Source organism: Mus pahari, chromosome 4 (genome assembly GCF_900095145.1).
Source record: "Mus pahari chromosome 4, PAHARI_EIJ_v1.1, whole genome shotgun sequence".
NCBI classification, from domain to species: Eukaryota; Metazoa; Chordata; class Mammalia; order Rodentia; family Muridae; genus Mus; species Mus pahari.
In genome coordinates, this window is record NC_034593.1 from 21,547,865 (window position 1) to 21,569,315 (window position 21,451).

A 21,451-nucleotide genomic window follows, 5' to 3' on the forward strand; every position below is an offset into this window, starting at 1 on the left:
ATTTTTTCAGGTGTTTCTCAACCATTCGATATTCCTCAGTTGAGAGTTCTTTATTTAGCTCTGTACCCCATTTTTTAATGGGTTTATTTGAGTTTTTGGTTTCTATTTGGTCCCTTTGTTTCTTATCATTTAGCATAGTGGATATGTTGAGTGATCTCTCTATTTGGTATGTGACTTATGCTCATTTTTCAGTTTGGAGTTTGAGACAGGATCTTGTACAGCTCAGACTCACCTGTACTCCACAACCTTGAACTGCAGACCCCTCGCCTCTATGGTACTACAGCACAAGCATGGGCCACCAATGTGGTTTATGTGTTCAGTGGATTCTGAGGCTAGGGCCAACATCTCTGTGTATGCCTACCCCTGTACGTTCTCAACTTAGCCATATACCCAACTCAAGCTGCTACACATTTTGATCATTTCATGGTGTTTACTCTATAAATTACAATACGATCCTGTTATTTATTACATTCTAAATCAAATAATTAATTTTAGCAGATCTTTACAGACTTTCAAATCAAAGGATACTTTAATTCCATTCCCCTTTCCCGTGTTTTGCATCATGTTAATTATTATTTTATCCTACATACATTTGAAACCTCAAAGACACGTTTTTTCTGTTTCCACATTATGAATAGTTTCATTTGCTCTTTAGCAATTTCATATTTTTATGCAGTCCATCTTGATCATATCCACTCCAGCGTTCTCCTCGCATCCCACTAACCCTCTAAACATTCCTCTCACATTCACGTTCTCTCATGTCCTCTTATTTGTAATGACCCACTAAGTCCAATCAGTGTGGCTCTCAAATGGATGGACGGAGAGCCACCTAACAGAGATAGGAAAACCTACCGGCAGCCATATTCCTAAAGAAAAATGAAGTCTGCCCAGAGCAGCCACCAACTACCTACATTGGAATATTTACCAAACTGATTTTATACAGGTCTTGGGAACCCACACATAGCTGCTGTGAGCTGATGTCCAGACAGACGTTCTCAGAAGCACTCCCTGGGCTCTGGCTCAGTCTCTCTCTCATGATGCTCCCTGAGCCTTGGGGTAGGGATGGGGGTTGTTACAGATGTCACATTTAGGGCCAGGCACTCAAACCTATTCTAAGCACTATGATCAATTATAAGTGGGCATTAACCACCACCCCCTGCAAAATGGAAACTTCTCTGACTGAGCTTAGGAACAGCACTTGTCTGTAGACATGAATATTTAAAGGCACTTTGATAACCTGCTCATTTAGCAAGACAATAGTGAGCTTTTCTTAAGGTCCATGTCCTCCCCAGCCATGGGCTTCACCACATTTACTGTGCCAGATGTGAATCATTGCCCATGGCATAGGCGTCAAATGCAATCTAGTGCTGTTTGTAACCTCAATAGCAGTCAAGCCACTGTTGGAACCACAGGCTAGCCTCACCTGCCAGGTAGTGTGGGAGGAAGCAGGGCAGGCCCCTGGTAAGATCATGGAGGATTTTTCTCCCCAAGAAGCCTGTTTAACACCTCAGAGCACCTACATGGCACTCGGAAAGCTAGCTAGCAGGGCAGAAGTTTCCAGGTCAAGTGCAGTACGATTTCTTGAAGCAGCATTTCTCTTGTATTGCTCAATCTGGTCAATCAACTGTTGTCATAAGCACTGTATGTGCATATACACTATATGTGTATTTTCACGCAGTTATCTTTTATTGGCTCCCATAATTCCTTTGTGCTTCGCCTGTTTCATTCTCTCTCCGTTTCTTGTGGGGCTCCAAAAACACATCCATTAAATTCACATATTTCCTGGATTGGTTCTTTGAGTTTACTAATCCTATGTTCTGGTACATTTGATTTATATTGCAATTTATTTAGTAAGTTAATTTCAGAGAATTCATTTCTCTCTATTTTTTTGGGGGGGGGGAGAATTGGATATTTTCTTTATTTACACTTCAAATGTTTTCTCCTTTCCAGGTCTCCCCTTCAGAAACCCCCATCCCATCCCCCTCCCTCTGCCTCTATGAGGGTGCTCCCCCACCCACTCCCATCCTCCCGACCTGGCATTCCCCTACATGGGGGCATTGAAACTTTCAGGCCCAAGGGTCTCTCCTCCCACTGATGTCCAACAAGGCCATCATCTGCCACATATGTGGCCAGGGCCATGGGTCACTCCACTACAAATCTCTATATAATCTCTATAATGAATTAACTATTTTCTAAGTACATGGCATAGCGTTCTACTAGATCAATGTAGATGACACACAAGATCTAATTGGAACTTGAACTTCCTATGCAGATTGAACCCTGCTAGGTTTCAATTCCACCTGCTTCTGCCTCCCAAGTGCTGCTAGGCTTAAAGGTATACCATCATGCCTAGTTCTTTTAAAAATTTTAAATAGTTGTTCTAGTTAACTTCTTTGTTACTCTGACAAAACACTGAAAGTAATATGGGTAGGAAAGTGTTTCTCTGGCTTTTGGCTTGCAGTTCATCACAAAGGGGAAAGAAGACAGGAACACTAGGCAGGAGCTGGAAGCAGCAGCCATAGAGTGATGCTGCTCCCTGGCTTGCCTCCTGTGGCTTGATCAGCTACATGTTTTACACAACCCAGGACCACATGTTCAAGTGTAGACCACCCACAGTAGGCAGGCCCTTCCACATCCACCACTAATCAAGGAAATGCTCCACAGACATGCCCACAAGCTAACTTGATGGAATCCATTTGTCAACTAGGGTTCCCTCTTCCCAGATGACTCTAGATTGTGTCTTTGACCAAAAAAAGAAAGAAAGAAAGAAAGAAAGAAAGAAGAATAAAAGATTAGTGCAACAATACAATGATACAGAGTTTTAAATACTTGTACACAACTTAAATTCCTAGCAATATGGGAATGATTGAATAAAATATATGTAATACTATTATATATATATATATATATATATATATATATATATATATATTTCTATCTAGCTTTTTTCCCATGTTGAGATGAATACAGCCCTGGAGAGGGCATGTCCCTGGTGTATCAGGTTCTTGAGATTGACATCTGAAGGTCTGTCATTGCTTAATACCATTTCTCCATATCTTTGTCTCACAAGGCTATCAAAACATCTTGGTGCCTTTAAGAAGTTTCCACTTCAGACTACTGCTCAATGTAGCACTCACAACTGACAGACTTAAGTTATAAAACAGCTCTGTGCCTGGTAGATTTGACCTCCTACACTCTCAGTATTTACCATGAGCTCTGGTGATTTCAGGATCATCACTGGTGCACCTGCCCCACAGAAATGTCAGAGGATCATCCTCAACCTCATGCCTACAACTATCCAATCGGCCCAGGGTTAAAATGGCCACAAAGATTTCTTGCAAGGATATTTATTTATGTTTTATTGCTTAATATGATCCATTGACAGTCATTATTTCTATATTTATATATATATATATATATATATATATATATATATATATATATATATATATATATATATTCTCACAAACTTACCTCTTAGTACCCTCCATTGCTTCCCATAATTCTCTGCTGAGGGAGTTGTACACCGATCCTTTCTCACTACTTCCTAGCTGTCCAGTGCACTCCCCTAATGAGGTAGGTTTTTATTCTGGCTTTCTATTAGTTCATAGTAGAAGTTTTGAGCCGCTGTTCTGCCTTACCCATAAGCAGCACAATGTGTCACAGAATGGTTTAAGTGACATCATTTGTCAGGTTCAGATTGATGATTGGCATTTATCAAAACTTTGTTTCCAACCAGTTCTTTGACTTCATGGTTCTTTTGCTTAAATCAATAGGAAAATGTTAGTGGATGATTAATATCTAGCCTGATTTCAAAAATTTCTCCTCATTAAATATAAACAAAACCGTATTTAAAAAGTGAAAGAAATATTTCCAAAATTATTTATCTATCTCCTGTCTTAATTCCAAAGTTGATTTCTTCCAGACACCACTTCCTCCACAAATGAAATCACAAGTTCTATCGAAGACTCTGAAGAAATCTTAAATATCTTCATTAAAAACTACATGCATAGTAAATGTATATTTGTAAATAAAGAGAATTGCTTTTTGTCTAGACAAATATTTACAAATTCCAAAGGCTGTTTGAAATTATTTTGTAATTATTTTATCGTCGGTAAAATCACCGAAGTCAAAGTTTGCTCAAAGACTCAGGGTGAGGCGCGGAGAGGGAGACGCTCTTCAGACGCTTTCCCTTCCACTCCAGACCCTGTGTCAAGTGTCATACACAATCGTGTGATTCGTTCTTTCTCAGATTCTCTTTATAAAACTTTTTTCCAGTTGTGTCTCCAGCGTTAAAAATGGGCTTTATTCCAGAAACTCTTTTTTTTTTTATCGTACACTTTTTCTCATGTGTGCGTCTGTGAAGTGTGCATGAATGCATGTATGCATGCCTGTATGAATATGGGTACATGTGTGTGTGTGTGGTTACACATGCATACATGTGCTCATGCATATATATGCACATGTCTATATGTGTGCATTAACCTATGTGCACACACATATGGAGGCCTCACCACTGAAAGATCTTCCATAATTACTCCTGTTTACTCAGACTGGGTCTTTCAGCTGAACCTAAATTCCCTGATGCAGTTTTGCTAGCCAACTCTCTATGGGGAGCAGGTGTCTCTTATCTTCCCAGCTCTGGGATTTAAGGTGGGTTGCCATGCCACCAGGCGTTTACCAGGATCCTGTAGATGCAAATTCCTGTTATGGTTATTACACAGTCCTCTATTTAACTTTTAAAAGGAAGGACACTTTTATGCTTAAGTTTAATGTATTATAAAATACTGTAATGACAAAATGAAAAAATTTTTATAGAGTATGTTTAGGAAAATTATTTCTATTTTGATTCTATATCTGTACCACATTCCACAGACAGTTTACTGAGGTTTCTAATAATTCAGACAAAAACTAGCATCAAGTTCAACATCAGGAGATAATCAAATAGAAGCAGTCTCACAACCATATTCAAGTTTTAACAAATATGTGAGAATATATATATATAGTGAATATATATTACGTATATTTATATTATGTATATTCACAGATTTATTTTCTTATTTAATGATCTCTAGGATCTGTGGTTAAAGATATGGTGCCACTGGCAAATAGGTCAATTGTCTTTGTGGCAGCTGCCTTCCCTTGTTCAGCATGCTGTATTTACCATCACGGTTAGCCGCTCTCTGTAGAGAATGTGCCATGTTCTAGGTGATACATTTGGTTCCTAACACACTGTTTTGTCATTCCTTAAATCATCTCTATAAGAAGAGAATTAGTCCTATAAGAAATGAATTAGTATTCATTGGGTTCTTTTTTAATAAGGAAGCCAAGTTCTTTCAAAATTAAATTACTTGAGAAAAATTCTTCAGTAAATAAAAGATTGTGTAAAGATTAGAAGTCATCTTGAAACTCAGATTCATCTCCAATGCTTCTTTGATCATTGAAATTGGAAGACTGTTCCATGAAAGATACTTAGTGTCTCTAATATTTAACTCATATTCTTCAAAACTGCAGTGCCGCACAAGACAAAGAAAGGCTGATGAACTATTCTTAGAGCAGCGATTCTCAGCCTGTGGCTCAAAACCCCTTTGAGGATATCATAGCAGTTACCCTGCATATCAGATATTTATATTATAATTCATAACAGTAACAAAATTATAGTTATGAAGCAGCAATGAAATAATTCTATGGTTGGGGCTCACCTCAGCATGAGGAACTGTATTAAAGGGTCACAGCATTAGGAAGGTCAAGAGCTACTGCTCTACAGTGAAAGGGACAAAGAGTTATGACAATCTCATTCAGTATATTTTTCTAGACCGGATCTAGAAAAATAAGCAATAAAACAACTTTACCGAGACAACTGACGAATTCAGCCAGTGACTGTAGATTCAGCTACAGTATTGCATTGCTGTCACTGCCTTTGAATTTCATAATCATGTGTGTTATAACAGAGAAGGAAGGAAAAGTGCAGTCAAGTATTATGGGGTAATGGGGCATGATGCAAACAATGTATCATCAAAGAGACTGGAAAAATAAATAATGCGAATATGTGAATATGCATGTGTGGGATTGTGTGTGCACACACATCAGATGTAAAGTAAGGAATATGTCCAAAATACTTAAAATTTCCAGACGCATATAAAGGTTAAGTTTGAGTTTTTGATATTATCTCACAACTTTTCTGTTATCTAAACAGAAACTTTTCTGAAATCTAAAGTTATTTCAAAGAAAAAAATTAAGGTGGATTTCCCACCTCTGGGTACACTATACTTTAATACAAATTTAAGAACAAACCAGTACCTGTTTTGTAGCTCTTTAAATATTTTCCTTTTGAAATCAACGTATAATCAAATAATTACCTCGGATTTTTGTCACTCCAACCCCTCCCATGAACACCTCCCTTCTCAAATTCATGACCTCTTTGTCTTTAGTCATTGCTGCCTGTGTGTTTGGGGAGGGGGATGGTGTTGCGTGTGAGTGAGTGTGTGGTGTGTGTGTATGTGTGTGTTGGGAGGAAGAACATGGAGATATGACACCTGTAAACAATAGTAACCATCATTGCACAATAATCTTAAAGGTGCAATAGCAGCTTTCATATCTTGTTGGTAGTAAATAGATCTCTAATAGGACTTGTAGTCTGCTCAACAAAAGGAAATTACACTTGGTTCTAGAAACCTAGACAGCTACCAGGGGCTAGTGGGATAATGTAATTTGGATCTTTAATAAACCTATTCTTACTTAACCTGCAGAATCCTTAACAGAATTGTAAATATTTATCTTTATACCCACAGATAAGAATTGCTCTAATCCATCATTAAAGAAGCTTTTCTTTGTAATAGATAAAAGATTATTTTAGAAAACCACGACTTACTAAAACACAGAAGGAAGCAAATGTCTGTATAGTGCCCAACCCCAGTTGATATATATGTGATGCAGGTCCTGCACCTAAGGCTCAGGAAAGTCCTCAGAAGATGGGGCAGAAAGATTGTGTCAAGAGAACAGAAGGTGTGCTTTGAGACTGTGTCTACTAGAAATGTTAAGGAAGTTATGCCCATGAAGTCTCACCAACATGGCTGCCTAAACATGGGCAGAGCATGGAAGACACCAATAAGCACGCTAGCATAGAAGAGCTAAATCTCAGGAGGCCTTAAGTCCACACAATTCCATGCAATGAAGGGAGGCAGAGAGAGAAAGAAATCATCTTCCCTGGGGATGAGTTAAAACTATTTAAAATCTCTATTCCTGCTTTCTGTTCATTACCTCAGTTAGCGTCTGTAAAGGAAAGGCTCTGGAATGGCCCTTGTGACAACTGTTTGACTTTTATATGGTGGTGGGAGGCAGTGGAATAAAGGAGAAAATGATGTAAGAGTTCTAAAATGTGGTTATGGCCTGCTTCACTGTGTGATGGTCAAAGGGCACTTCACCTGCCAAAGATTCCATTTCCAAAACAGCGGAATTGGAGTATGCTGGAAACTCTCTGCATCATCTATTCTTTCTGGAAAGTTAAGAAACAACATGTAAAAGTCTAGGAAATACGAACTTTACCAGCAGAATTAAATAATTGACCAAACTTAGAGTAACATTTTTTTCCTTACATAGTCACTGAGTATATTAGCCTCTTTCAAGGACAGGAACTGATCACTTTTGTAGATGGGGCGGGGAGGGTGGGACGGAGAGCAAAGCTCTGAAGAGACACTCCAAACCAGATTAGGACTTTGTCTCAGAATAATCCTGACCTTGGCAGGCTTACTGTGTTTGTTCCAGGAAAAATTGTAGGAAATGGGCTCTGGATGATACTGATATGTCACTTCTTCAAGGCTCCCGTTCCTGCCACACAAATGACATACTGGTTTTATAATCACATTAGAGTAAGAACTTTCTAGAAGGATTGTTGTATCCTTACAACCACACTCTTGGTGATGACAGCAAATTGTAATATTAATTCTTTTCCAAACAGGACTGGTCATGCTACGGGTTTCAGCTGTGCATGAGCTGTTCTCTATGTGAACCAAGAATCAAAGAAATTATTTACTTCCTAGCAAAGATTTAAAAAAAAAAAAAAGCTGATTGTGTGGGGCAGGTGCTTCACAAATTTTGTTGATTTAGAGTAACAAACAGACAAGCAAATTAGGTATAAGAAAGTGTAGAAAAGAATCAAAGTGTCTGAGTACCGGGAGAAGCATTCAAAGTGAAGGAACTTTATAAATGGATAGCTTACACTTAGGTCATTCCAGCTAAGCTGTAAAGTATTAAGTTAGCTGTGTTTGAGTTGGATAGCAACAGCAAAAGAAAGTAGACCTCCCTTGAATTGTGCAATAAAGTCAGAGACCATTAGATAGTTATCTAGCCAACAACCACTGTGTATCTTTCATCTCAGACACCTTCTAAGCGTATGGCAGGAGTGATATAAATTACTAAATGGTATTGGGATAAGAACTCCTGAGATTAAAATGGATATGTGACTGGAAGCTGTTTACTACAGGTCATCAAAGAAGTCTTTCTGGAAAAGAAGTGTTTAAGCTATGCTCTGAATAACATTGGGGATAAAAGACCCACAGGTCTTTAAACCCAGTCCTAGGAGGCAGAGGCAGGGAGGCAGGGAGGCAGGGAGGCAGGGAGGCAGGGAGGCAGGGAGGCAGGGAGGCAGGGAGGCAGAGGCAGAAGCAGGTGTATCTCTGTAGGTTTGAGGCGAGCATGGTCTACGGAATAAGTCCCAGGACAGCCAGGGTTATACCGAAAAACCCTGTTCCTCAGGCCATAGACTGCAAACTGTGTGAAGTTGAAATAAGCTTGTCTAACCAAGTTGGGTATAGCCTGCAGAAATGAGGGGCTGATGGTCTTCATAGGGAATAGGGATATTAGGGGTCGTGTTCTGTTGTAGGTGTTATGGGCATTTGTGGATGGGTTTTCAGTAAATGTGAGGTGGGATATGGTAGTAGAATAGGGATGTGGTTGTCATCCAAAAGAACAAGTGTGCCTGCTGTGTGAGAAAGCAGCGGCAATAATTTAGATGGAAGATGATGGTGCTATAAGAACATCAATAATGGATAGGGTGGAGGCAACAAGACCAATGACTGATGCTAGGATGGGCACTGAAGGAAAGGAAAGGATAAATGAAAGATCAAAGGTAACTTGTAAAGTTTTCTACTTGACAGTTGAGTGGATTTGGGTGACCTAATCTTGGAAGGAAGAATAACAATTAAGATTTTAGACTGGGTATTGTTAATCTTGAGATACATATTAAACAAACCGAATGAAGATTTGAGTGGACAAGTGGACAATTGGGCAGTTCAAGGAGCATCATGACACTAGGAAACAGGAGTATGGGGTAGCATCTGGACTGAACAAGGTCCCTTAAGACCCTAACACTCACTGGGGAAAGAAGTACCCCTGCTGGAGAGCAAGAGCCAGCAGCCCAAGAGGCTGGGAATGAATCACTGGTAAGTAAGTGAGGCAGAGGAAAACTGAATGATCATGCCACCTGTGTCGATGAAAAGACTGTTCCACCAAAGACAAGACTTGTCCACTGTGAAGACGGCTCTCTAGAGCTGCAGTCAACGGGAGCCTACTGGTCCCTGGGTTTGAAACATGAAAGTGATTGCTGATCTGTAACAGCAGTCCTAGCAGAGGGCCCCAAAGGGGGAAAATGGTGAAGAGCCTATGAGTTAGAAGAGACATCATATATGTAGATCTACTTCTGTACCATCATGTGCTTGACACGTGATGGCAGCAGGCAGCCCTCTAGAGTCTAGAAGGTTTTTAGTCAATCTTCCCATAAGGTCTGCTGAATTGGCATAGACATCAGCAAAACTAGTCTGATGCCAAAAGAATGACATCCTGACCAAAAGCAACTTGGGGAACAAAGGGTTTATTTGGCTTACTTATTTCAAAGCACAGTCCATTGAGGGAAGCCAAGGCAGGAACTCAATAGGGAGGGAACCAGGAGGCGGGAGTTAAAGCAGAGACCATGGAAGAGGGCTGCTTACTGGCTTGACCTTTGAGGCTTGCTCAGCCTGCTTTCTTAATAGAACCCAGGGCCACTAGCTCAGGTGTGTCATCACTTACAACGAATTGGGCCCTCCCACATCAAACCACTAATTAAGAAGATGCCCCATGGGCTTTTCTGCCTGCAGCCTGATCTTAAGGAGACATCTTCTCTATCGAGATTTCCTTATCTCAGATGACTTTATCTTGTGTCAATTTGACATGAAACTAGCCAGCCCCCTGCTGATGGTAAGAGCATAGTCCTTGACAGGAGGAAGAGACAGAATCCTTTGAGGTCGTCTTAGGCCCCTGCAAGGAGCTGTTCATGGAATTGCTAAGCCTCTTCTGCCATAAGTGTCGTTCTGTAAAACATCCCCATCTGATGCTTCCATGACACTGACAGTTCTAAAAGTAATGTTAAAACAAGTTGCATAGTTCCCCTTAGGACATGCCACCAATGGATAATAAACCTAGAATTCAAACTGTTCTGCAACTCCAATTTGAACACTCTCTCCATTACATAATTCCACAGTGAGTAACCCTCTCAGATAAATGTGCACAATGGACTGGTTCAGAGAAGCACAGTTGCTTTGATGAATTATTCCCAAAGTCTCTGCAGTCTATTCATGGGGAATTTTTATGTCCACATTATTTTTTTCTTTATTTAATGACTTCTGGAATACAATGGGTCCATAATATTTACAACTAAAGATCTTTTAAAACCCTCAAAAATCTATTAATTCTTTCTTAAGAAAATTGGTTCCTATACTTGAGTTAACCATAAAATTGTGCTTATCTTGCCATTGTAAAGGGAGTCTCACCCAATAAGACAGTAATAATATTAAGTACCTGGTTATAAAATTTATAAAAGAAAACATTTTTAATGTGAGGAAAGTAAATATCTGAGCACAGGACCTAGGGTCCAGTGCAGAGAGAAGTATTTTCATATGATCCTAAAGTTGTGGAATCTGGTACCTAGGGCCCTAAGTTTAAGTCTCAGATATGGCCAGTTCCCTTGATTACCTTATAGTTCTTCAACATCACGGTTTCCCTTTTAGTACAGTTGTGCTAATAGCATCTATACAAAGACGTGCTGAGGGGGAAAGGTTTTATGTAGTGATATATATAACCTTAGCAACTGGGAGCAGCGCTGCTATTAGTATTTTACATATCTTCATCTGTGGGATGCTTTACTTATTTCTTAAATATGTACTATGAGCCAAATCTGCCACTGCCATCCAGTAGCAGTGCACCATGCCTTACAATATTACTTGGATAAAAAAGAATTTCAGGAATGGGGACATTGCCTCTCTCTTCTCCAGAACTCATTTTCCAAACACCTGTGTTCTTAGAGAAGCAAGCCTGCTATTGCTGCCTTAGCAATCAGCCACACCCTCTCTCTGAAAACGAGTGTGCACTGAGGGCCTGCTGTGTTCTAGGCTCTGCAAGAACCTAGGAATCCACATGGGAAAGAGATTTGGGATTCATTTCAATCCCTTGCAGTTCAGTCAAGTAAGAGGGTACCTCCTCTGAAGGGAGTTGTTTATCTGTACATCTCCACTGCCCATCCTCCACTCCTGCCTTCTCCTAGCTGCAAACACTAGCATGCTGAGGTCTGGTCAACTTTAGTCTCTCCTGTTCCACCTAGCCCAGTATCCTGGTCATGGTTTAAGGGCTTTAGTACCTGACTATTAGACAGAAGGACTATTTTGTAGGATGTTTTTAAAAATAACAACGTGTACTGGTAGACTAACAAGCAAGGTGTTTTTCCTCATAATGTCTCTCTGGTTACATTTAACAGCAAGTTAAAATTAGATCTTTTTTTTAAAAAAGAAAGAAAACCATAGCAACTGTGATGTTGAGTGTTTCAGAGAGCACATTTTTAAGGATTCTCTTCTGAATTGCCCAGGTTTGAGCTGCCTGTTTCAGAAAAAAAAAAAATCTAATCATTTGTTTTACTAATAACTATGTAAACTACCAATTGCATCTAAGAGGTAATAGAAACCCAGACGTACAACAGAAAACTTGTCACTATATTAAAGTAAAAAAAAAATAAAATAAAAAACTGTTGAAACTGTAAAACAGTTAGCCAATGGAAATGATTGAGTGCTGATCCCTCTTCATTTCCTGCAGCTGTGTTTATTATAAGTCCCCAGGGATGACTCAAAGGTTTCTGATCATCATTTGCTAGAGATCTTCTTTGTCTGTGCCACCATGTGGATATGAGAAAATCGGTTCTACTACTGTGCTGACTTGTAAATTAAAGAAGCATTTTACAGAATGCCACCTACAAATCCGTTTGACATGATGGTCGACAAAGAGTTTTCTCTTAAAGTATTTTGTATTGAAGCAAAGATTAAAGTGTAGCCTTGGGAACACTGACTAACTCCATGTTAATCAACCTGACTACTAAAAAAAAAATGTTGAAGAGGTTGATAGTTTAAATCTAGTTCTTACATGACTCATTTGAACAACTGAGAAGAAAATGTACTTCACCCGGGATAAGATTAAAACAAAGCAAAACAAAATCCATCAGAACTTCACAGAATCAACTCTTTTCTGAAGAGTTTTTGCTTTACTGTCAGAAAAGAAAAAATTCTGATACCAGATACTCAGGAGGCTGAGGCAGGAGTGTGGCATATTCAAACCCTATTTGACCTACAAAGTGAATTCAAGATGAGCCTTGGAAACTTAACAAATCTGTCTTGACAAGAAGGAACAAGGAAGGCAGGGAGGGAGCGAGGGAGGGAGAAATGATGAAATTAGTAGGTACATAGATGGAACAAGGTAATATAGACCCAGAAAGAGAAATGTTGCATGTTATCTGCGGCTCTTAGCTCTAAATCCTCAGATGTGAGTCCATGCCCTGAATGCACTGCAGGAGCCAGGAAGGAGAAATGGGACCAGTGCTAAGACAGGGAAGTTGCAGAGCAGTAGAGAGGGCAAGAGAAGGGTACAGGTGATCTGATCATCTGTGAGAGTGTGTCTCCTAACGATGTCAAACGCTACACCCATAAAGTCTCACCAACATGTGCTGAACAAGCACAACAAGAGAGATACCAAAATGAACAAGGGGAAGACCACATGTCTCCATCCCTACAGAGAGCTACAGGCAACTAAGGAATGCTGAAAGTAAAGAGATAGCCTTCCCCAGGGAAGAGCACACCAATTGGCTATCCGATACCAAATGATCAGCCCTAAAAACATGCATGCAAGTATTCAGACTGCACAGATTGTATTTATGTATAAAGAAAATAATAATTAAAAAAAGAATATATATGTATATACCTATGTGTATGTAACAACAAGTAATGAAGGAAGAGGTGGTGAATCTGAAAGGGAACAAGAAGAGCTATATGGAAGGCTTTGGAGGGGAAAAAGAAGGAAGAAGCCATATAATATATTTTCAAAAAACAAGAAAGAACGAAGAAACCAAGTGCAAGATAATCTGACAGTGTCACTCTCTGGTAGAACTGACTGTATTGAGTCCACTTGATTTGTTCCCCAGGTCTTATCTCCTGCACTCAGTATTCCATAGTTGCAGTAGTTCTTTGTCTAGGTCAAAACCTCCTGGGCTTCCACACTCCCTCATCCACATCAGGATGTCTATTGTTGTCTTAGCCCAGCTCACGCATGGGCAGTGTTGGTGGAACACTATGGGTATAGCTTCTGACATTGCTAGGAGACACAGCCTCACAGCAAACCATCTGGTCCTCCAGCTCTTAAACTCTTTCCACCTCCTCTTTTGCGGTGCTCAAAGTGACCATGAATTTGAAAGAGAGCAAGGAAGGATGTATAAAACGGAGGAAGGAGAGGCAGGGGGAAATGAAGCAATTATATTATAATCTCAAAATATAAAAGAATCTGTTTTTAGATTCCAGCTTTATTTTCTCTAACTGCATGTAACTTAGTCTTTGTTTTACAGCATATGTTTTGACCTACATATTTTGAACAGCTTTATGCAGAACCCTGAGCTCATGTCTGGATAAGTAGGGAATGAGTCTGCTTTTAGACAGCTGGTTGGAAGAAGTCAATCATGCACATCTAACTGGTCTGTTTGGAGAAGGCAGAGATGGGCAGTTCCTGTCTAGGAATTGCAGTTTGGTTTAGGACAAGTAAATGAGGTGGGAACAAGATGGGAAATTTTCAGCAAATGGACTGAGAATGAGCATCTTTTGGAATTAACAGAGCTGCTTATCTCGAGTTCATGGGGTGAAAAGTAAGGGCAGAATACAAGGCTGGCCGGGGAATGGCCTCATGATGCACAACCCTCCTCTGCAGGTTTGTAACTGTTGGAAACACTGTGAGCACCTCCATAGCTCTCTTGTTGAGCAGCACAGCTTTCATAAGGAACATATCCTACCTCTGAAATTAAAGTCATGTGACCAGCTGCCACCATTGTGAAACAGAGGTTGGTTAGGGCCTGCTCCTCTTTCAGACTGTCGATTTAAGGACACCTATTCATATTCAGGGCAGTGTTCTCTGTTGAGGCAGAGCAACTTAAATCTGTTGTTTCTTGGACAAGTTTGGGATAACTGATCTTTCAGGTGCCTGGACATTAAAAGTTTATTCATATGTTCACTATCTCTTAATGTTCTATGAGCACCCTGTCTGCTTTTTTCCCACTCCGCTACTACTGTTTACATAAATCTGTTGGAGGATTCAAAATGGTGATTTCTCTAGAAAGGCTTAAGAGTTGCTGTAGAGCACTCTAGAGTTTCTGTCACACACACACACACACACACACACACACACACACAAAACCTTTCTTCTTGCACTGAGTGAAAGGCACATCTTCAGGGGTAAGTAAGTTGGAAGAGGCTAGGGCAAGGAGGAATGGGAAGGCAATGAAGAAAGGAAAGACAATCACCCTTCAGGAGGAGCAGTTACAAAGATGGATACAAATTTACACACTGAAGATGAGAAGTCAACCCTGATAAGAAGGTAGTGTTGCTATGGATGCTGCAGTGTTACATCAACCCACTGCAGAGAAGCTGGTGTGCTGTAGTACATGATGTAAATAGCTGAGATAAGATACCAGGAGAAACTCTTGGAACCGTTCACCTACCAACATTTATTATTCATATTTATATATAGTCTATTGTGAAAATGAATCTTACCAGCAGCTATTCTGAGCAACGGGAAAATTTCAAAAACTGTATGTGTGCTACTGAAAGAACTTCTGTGGGATAGATGCTTGTCTGAGAATCCACCTCCTAGAGACCCCAGCTGAAGCCCAGATCCTTCATGGTACAGGAACAAACAAGAACATGTGATGGCTCGCACTGTCTTCTTCTCACTGCCTTAGGTAGAATACTCCAGGACAGTGCCTTGATCAAGGCACAGTGGTGGCACTGGACCTGGGATTCACTGTTTTGCACATCTCCTTAGCAAGGATCAGGGTATACATAGGTCAAGATTGTAATCTTTCACAAATTACTTCTGTAAATATAATCCTGTCAGGGAATCACAACTCTAGCATTTAGCTTTTGATAACTAATAACAAGGTAATTCTTATTAGAATCTGACCTCTCTCTCTCCCTCTCTCTCTCTCTCTCTCTCTCTCTCTCTCTCTCTCTCTCTCTCTNGTGTGTGTGTGTGCGTGTGTGTGTGCGTGTGCGTGTGTGTGTGTGTCTGTACTACATGTGTACATGTACATGAAGGTGAATGTAGTGTCCAGAGGCAGACACTGGCTGTCTTTCTTCGTCACTCTCCACCTTCTTTTCTTTGTAGGCAATCTCTCATTGTACATGAAGCTCAATGTTGCGGCTAGAACAACTGGCCAGCAGTGGGGTTATAGCCATGCATGGCTTTTAGGTGGATGGGGGATTTGAACTCAGATCCTCTTGTTTTCTCTCATTCCAATTTGATAATTATTATGAGGGCATAAAACTGTCATGATAGCTTCTTTTATGTTCACGTGTAGCCTAACACTTTTCTATAATAGCTACATATAAGGGTAGGGTAATGTAAAAATTTTAACCGCAAAGGACAGTTTTATGTCTTCCTTTTTTCTTTTTTTTTGTCTTAAGAGTCAACTGGGTCGTGGTTCACTGTGTTTCAAAGGTCCACTGGAGCCAAACTACTGCCTCTCAATAGGCAAAGCAAAGCAATCGATATTAGCAAAATAACAAGCTTGAAGAAGCTTCTCAAGTGTTTTCCTTTAGTGGAGGAGGCATCACAGAGATTAATAGAAGCACAAATGTTACTTTTTAACTCATTGTATCTTGCAATCATATTCAGCCTAGCCCAGCTATTTTCTTGTCTTTTTGTAACTTTGGTATCTTATCTCAGCTATTTACATCAGAGCTACACTAAAAGTGACATGGTGGGGGAAGAAAGACTCTAAGCTCTAACACTGAGCTTGTGAGTGCCCAGGGGCAGGTTCTGCTGAAAGCAGTATTGTGTCCATGGAGAGGCATCAGTGTCCTATCCTTTAGATTCTTTGTAAAGTAAAAAACCTACATTGTACCCAGTACAGAATATGATTAAGTCAGAGGATCATATGGGATAAAGGCCAATTATATTCAGCAATTATTATATTTTTAGGGCATTTTCTATTTTGCAGATCTAGGAGCAAAGTTCCTATGAAGAGGCCTCCTTATCAGACTGTGCATTAGCATCAGCACACTGGGAACATGATCCACATCAGAAACCATATTCACGCCATTACTCCAGAAACAGTTGACTCAAGATGACTACATGGCTTGAGTCACTGGGAGGTTAAGGTCACATTCCTCTATTTGTTTTAACAAATAGCTGTCTTTAAAGATAGTCCAGCATGAGGCTTTTCATATTAATGGCGCAAACATATAAAGAGATCATCATGCTCACATTTCTGGAAGTTTTTCCAAAGAAATGGCTGTGGTTTCTCTCCCAAGTCCATCGTGCAGGATAGCAGTGGACTTTGTGATGAGTTATAGTCTGCCTGCCTTTCTGAGGAAATGAAGAGAAAGTGGATTTTTTTTTTTTGTCTTCTAGGGCTGTGTATAAGATTTTCCTATTCAATGACTTTAGCTTCTCATATAAAGGTTCATTTAATGCTGTGCAGCCATAAATTATTTTTCAGGCAACATCCAGATGAGCTTGGGGTGAGTTCTTAGCTGAGTGAGTTTTGAGACTGAAGCATCCATTGGTCAGTGTGACCAGTCGGTGGATAGTATAAATGCAGCTGTATTCTACATGATAGATATCTATGATGACGAAAACAGTATAAGAAATTCGACTGACTATTGGCTAAAAACAACTGAGGTTTCAAAGTCATTGTTTGCATGGCTTTCTTCTTTGTCATCCCTGCAGGAGTCTACGGGTGGACCAATGGATTCTGGCAAGACTAGGAATTTGGAGACAACAGTGAAGAGAGTCTATCGCGATCTGCTTCTTCCAAAGATAAACACGAGCAAGAAAATGTCCACCTTAACAAATTCCCCCAACGGCCTGGAAGGGCCACCTGGAATTAAGAAGAGCAGTGGAGAATCGCAAGCTGAAGCCTCAGCTGAGAGAGTAAAACTCACAAAGAGCATCAAAGAAAAACAAAATAACGAGTTAGAGAAGGTGGCCCTTAAACGGAAGGCTGACAGTGAAGAGAAGCTGGTGGGAAAGAAAGAGGCCAAGATAATGGAACTAGACAGTCAACTAGTCACCACCGTACCTCTGCCTCACATCCCCTTAAAGAACATAATGGATGTGGAAATGAAGCTGGTCTACGTTGATGAAGAGGATGTGAGCTATGAGTTTGCCCAGTCTTACATGTGCCCTGGGCTTCAGGCAACAGGCCAGGCTGCCAACATGATGGCACCTGCAAGTCCCCGGGATCTCACCACCCTGCCACAGATTGACAAATGGCTTCAGGTAGCCTTAAAGGATGCCAGCTCTTGCTATAGACAGAAGAAATACGCCGTGGCGGCAGGACAGTTCAGGACAGCACTTGAGGTATGGGATTATAGTCGGTATAGATGCGTAGGAAGCCATGAAATTAAAAGCTGCAATTACACTGAGTGGTTCTGACCACAATGTAATGAACAGTGGTCATGGGGTAAAATTATTTAATGTCAGAATTAAGAGTTACAAAGTTACATAAAACAAGTGAGATGGGCCAGTAGATTACCTGTTCCTGTTTAACATGCTTTTTCTGCTTGCAAACCCAAAAGGAAATGGCAACATATGTACAAATGTGGTTAGTTTAATAATTTAGGTATATACCTCCAAAAGCTATGGCACATCAATACAGTGGTGGTGTGTTAAGTAAATCCTTTCTAAATGCAAGCACTCCAGGAGTCCAGAAATTGTTCCTTTTATGTAGTCTTTGAAAGCAAACCCTTAGATTTCAGCACAGGCTGATATTGTACGTGCTATACTTGGTATACAATGTTATACGTGCTAGACTTGATACAACGCTTGGTACAGATGACATCATTTTCCTTGACAGAAGCATCACTTCAGATATCTTTCCCATTCTAGTGAACTTTATGACTATTATGCCATCTGCAAGCATTAAGAAGGTGCTAGTGGACTGAAATAAACCTAGAAATTACTGTTAAACCCAGAATAAGTCATGCAAAAAAGTATGTGGTCTGATGACTCACTAAGCTTGTAGAGTAAGAAAATGCATATGTAAAAGTCCCAATGGCCCGGCATGATTGGGGTTCCCCTACATATTTCATTAATTGCAAAAACAAAAACAAAAACAAAACCCCCTAAAACACACACACACACACACACACACACACACACACACACACACAAAACCCTCTGAATTCTAGATATGCCTGCTGAGCATAGACACTTCAAAAGATGAGTGAAAGAAAAGAAAGTTGTTCCTTTGGTCTTTCATATTGAGAGGCTCAGTATAGTGATATTACATAAATGCGCATCAAGGAACACCTTGATGGGGGCCAGAGGGAGGCCTGGAGATAATGTAAGGTGCTGTGGTGTAGATTTACAGAGTAAAATATGTTCACCACTGCCTGCATGTTGAAATGTCTAAATCTAGGATGAATTACTAAGAGGAAGTAATCAGCAATGCTATCCCTAAATATTTAAAAAGGAACTGAGTACACACAAGCACACACACAGGGAATTCATCTATTTTCATCCACACCCCAACTGGCAGTGTAGCGTGCCATGTAAACCTTGAGGGTGTTATTTCTATATAACATTGCCGTTATTAAGTGCTGGCAACCTGGGCTATCTGCCAGCCTCTGAGAGAACTCTCACCTCTACTTTGAGCCTTTTCATCCCCCAGTCCGGACTAAGGACAGAATGAATGCTCAAGCAAGACTGCATATAGAGCCCTGTCCATTTCTTCAAGGGCCATCCCATTGCCTGCCAGTGTTTCTCCAATAGGCATGTTCTTCATGAAGTAGGGTAAAAGAAAGGGTTATCTTTACATCAATGAAAAAGGATATAAGATTAAGAAATTGTGCTGTAAAACTTCAAGTTGGGGCTATATAAGAGAGTACAAGATACCAGTATTAACTGGAAAGAAATAGCCAGTTTTCCATAAAACCAAACGTTCATAATGCTAAAATTCATCACCAAGATTAAATGACTTAAATGTGTGTTTGTGCTCAAAACCTGTGCCTCCCTTCCCCTCCTCCTCCCCTCCCCCTCCCCTCCCCCTCCACTCTTTCTCCCTCTCCCTCTTTGAGCTTTTCTTTCTCTATTTTTCCCCTTCTCTCTCCCCTGGATTTTAGGAAAGCTTTGGATGCTGACACTAATTACTGGTAATTAACAAAGGTAATTATTTTGAGACCAAAACTTTAGCTTAGACATCTGGCCTAGCTTTTGTTTAATTACCTTGGGAGTTAACTTTGAAATCGTCTCTCGGATGTCTCTTAATAAACAAAAGCTGCTGGGAATAGAAAGGCTTCTTCCCTTCTTTAACTCTTCTTCTTATGAACTCACACTTGCCAGTGTGATTCATCCTTGGGGCTCTCAGATGCTGACATGTAGCACAGCCCTTTGCTCATTGCTTGATGTGGCTTTTAAGAGAGGAAGGATGGCGACAAGCTGAGATGACAACCACGACACTAGAGGGAAGGATGCATCACAAATATCTGTGTGTGTAGAACTTAGTAATATTTAACTACAGGTGACAGAAATTCTGAAATAAGCATCTGGTAGGAGATGGAGATATATTTGTTTTATAGAAGTAGATATAGCCAATAATAAACACAGTTCAATCTTTAAAATTACATATATATTTATATATTATATATAGTACATGTATATCTACTATATATTACATATATAATATATAACATATATAATAATAAGCACTGCCTACAGTGCTGTACCCAGCACTCCCACTACTCCCTCTACCCTCCCTACTACCAGAATTTCATCATGTAACCGTACAAAGCTGCAGAGGGAGCCTGGGAAACAGTACTCCATACATTTCTCACACTGGGAGGTTCTAGGACACAGGAAGCAAGATAGATAAGGAATTTTCTCTCCCAAGGGTCTTTATTCTCAGAAGGCGTATCCCAGGCTTGACAGGTAAGTAGAGCACCACCAGTTATGGCAGCATGCAAAGTATGTGTAGCTTGTGGTTAAGGACAAGACCAGTGATGAAAGACCAGCTCTACCCAAAGCTTCTGGAAATTCGAAAATGTTTATTGATTGGTGTGATATTTGCCAACACATCTAAAAGCCTTTTTTTGTGGTAGTTTGAACAGGAATGGCCCCGTAGGCTCATAGGTCTGAATGCTTGACCATTAGGGAGTGGTGCTACTTGACGAGGTTTAGAGGTATGGCCTTGTTGGAGTGGGTGTGGCCTTGTCGTTACACAAAATACTATTAGAAATTTATCTTTGTAGGGTGTGACTATCAAACACAAAGAGGTCTTAATCAGTGTTTTAATGCTGTGAAGAGACACCAGGACGATGGCAACTCTCATGAAGGAAAGCATTTAATTGGGGCTGGCTCACAGTTTCAGACGAGAGCATGGTGGCACGCAGGCAGACATGGGAGCCGAGAGTTCTATATCCAGGGTTGAAGGCAGCAGAACAAGAAAGACACTGGCCCTGGCTTGAGCATTTGAAATCCTAAAGCCCACCTCTATTAGTTTATATTATTTAAAAATTTAAAAATCTAGTCATTATCAAAATCATAGAGCTTCTTTGAGTAAAAGCATAAGATTGGTTTTGTGGAATCACATTCGCATATTACTAAATGCATGCTACTAGTCAATAAACTACTTAGGTGCCAATAAAATATAGGAAAAATGTAGGCTAGGGAGAAGTCTCAACATCCTTGCTTCTCTTTTGGAAGACCTGAGTTTAGTCAGCAGCACCAATGTCAGTGGCTCACAAATGCTTGGAACTTCAGCTCCAGAGGATCTAACATGCTCTTCTGGATTCTGCAGACATACACACACACACACACACACACACACAGAGAGAGAGAGAGAGAGAGAGAGAGAGAGAGAGAGAGAGAGAGAGACAGAGACAGAGACAGAGACAGA

At 40.3% G+C, this 21,451-nt stretch overlaps 1 protein-coding gene across 1 annotated transcript in view; it reads left to right on the forward strand.

The window, feature by feature from the left end:
- Positions 1–21,451, forward strand: part of Spata16 (spermatogenesis associated 16) — a 302,163-nt gene that overhangs the window by 10,033 nt on the left and 270,679 nt on the right. Inside the window, exon 2 of the mRNA XM_021196748.1 lies at positions 17,284–17,916. Coding sequence (XP_021052407.1) covers positions 17,302–17,916 — 615 coding nt within the window. The 5' untranslated portion in view covers positions 17,284–17,301. The remainder of the gene's footprint in view (positions 1–17,283; positions 17,917–21,451) is intronic.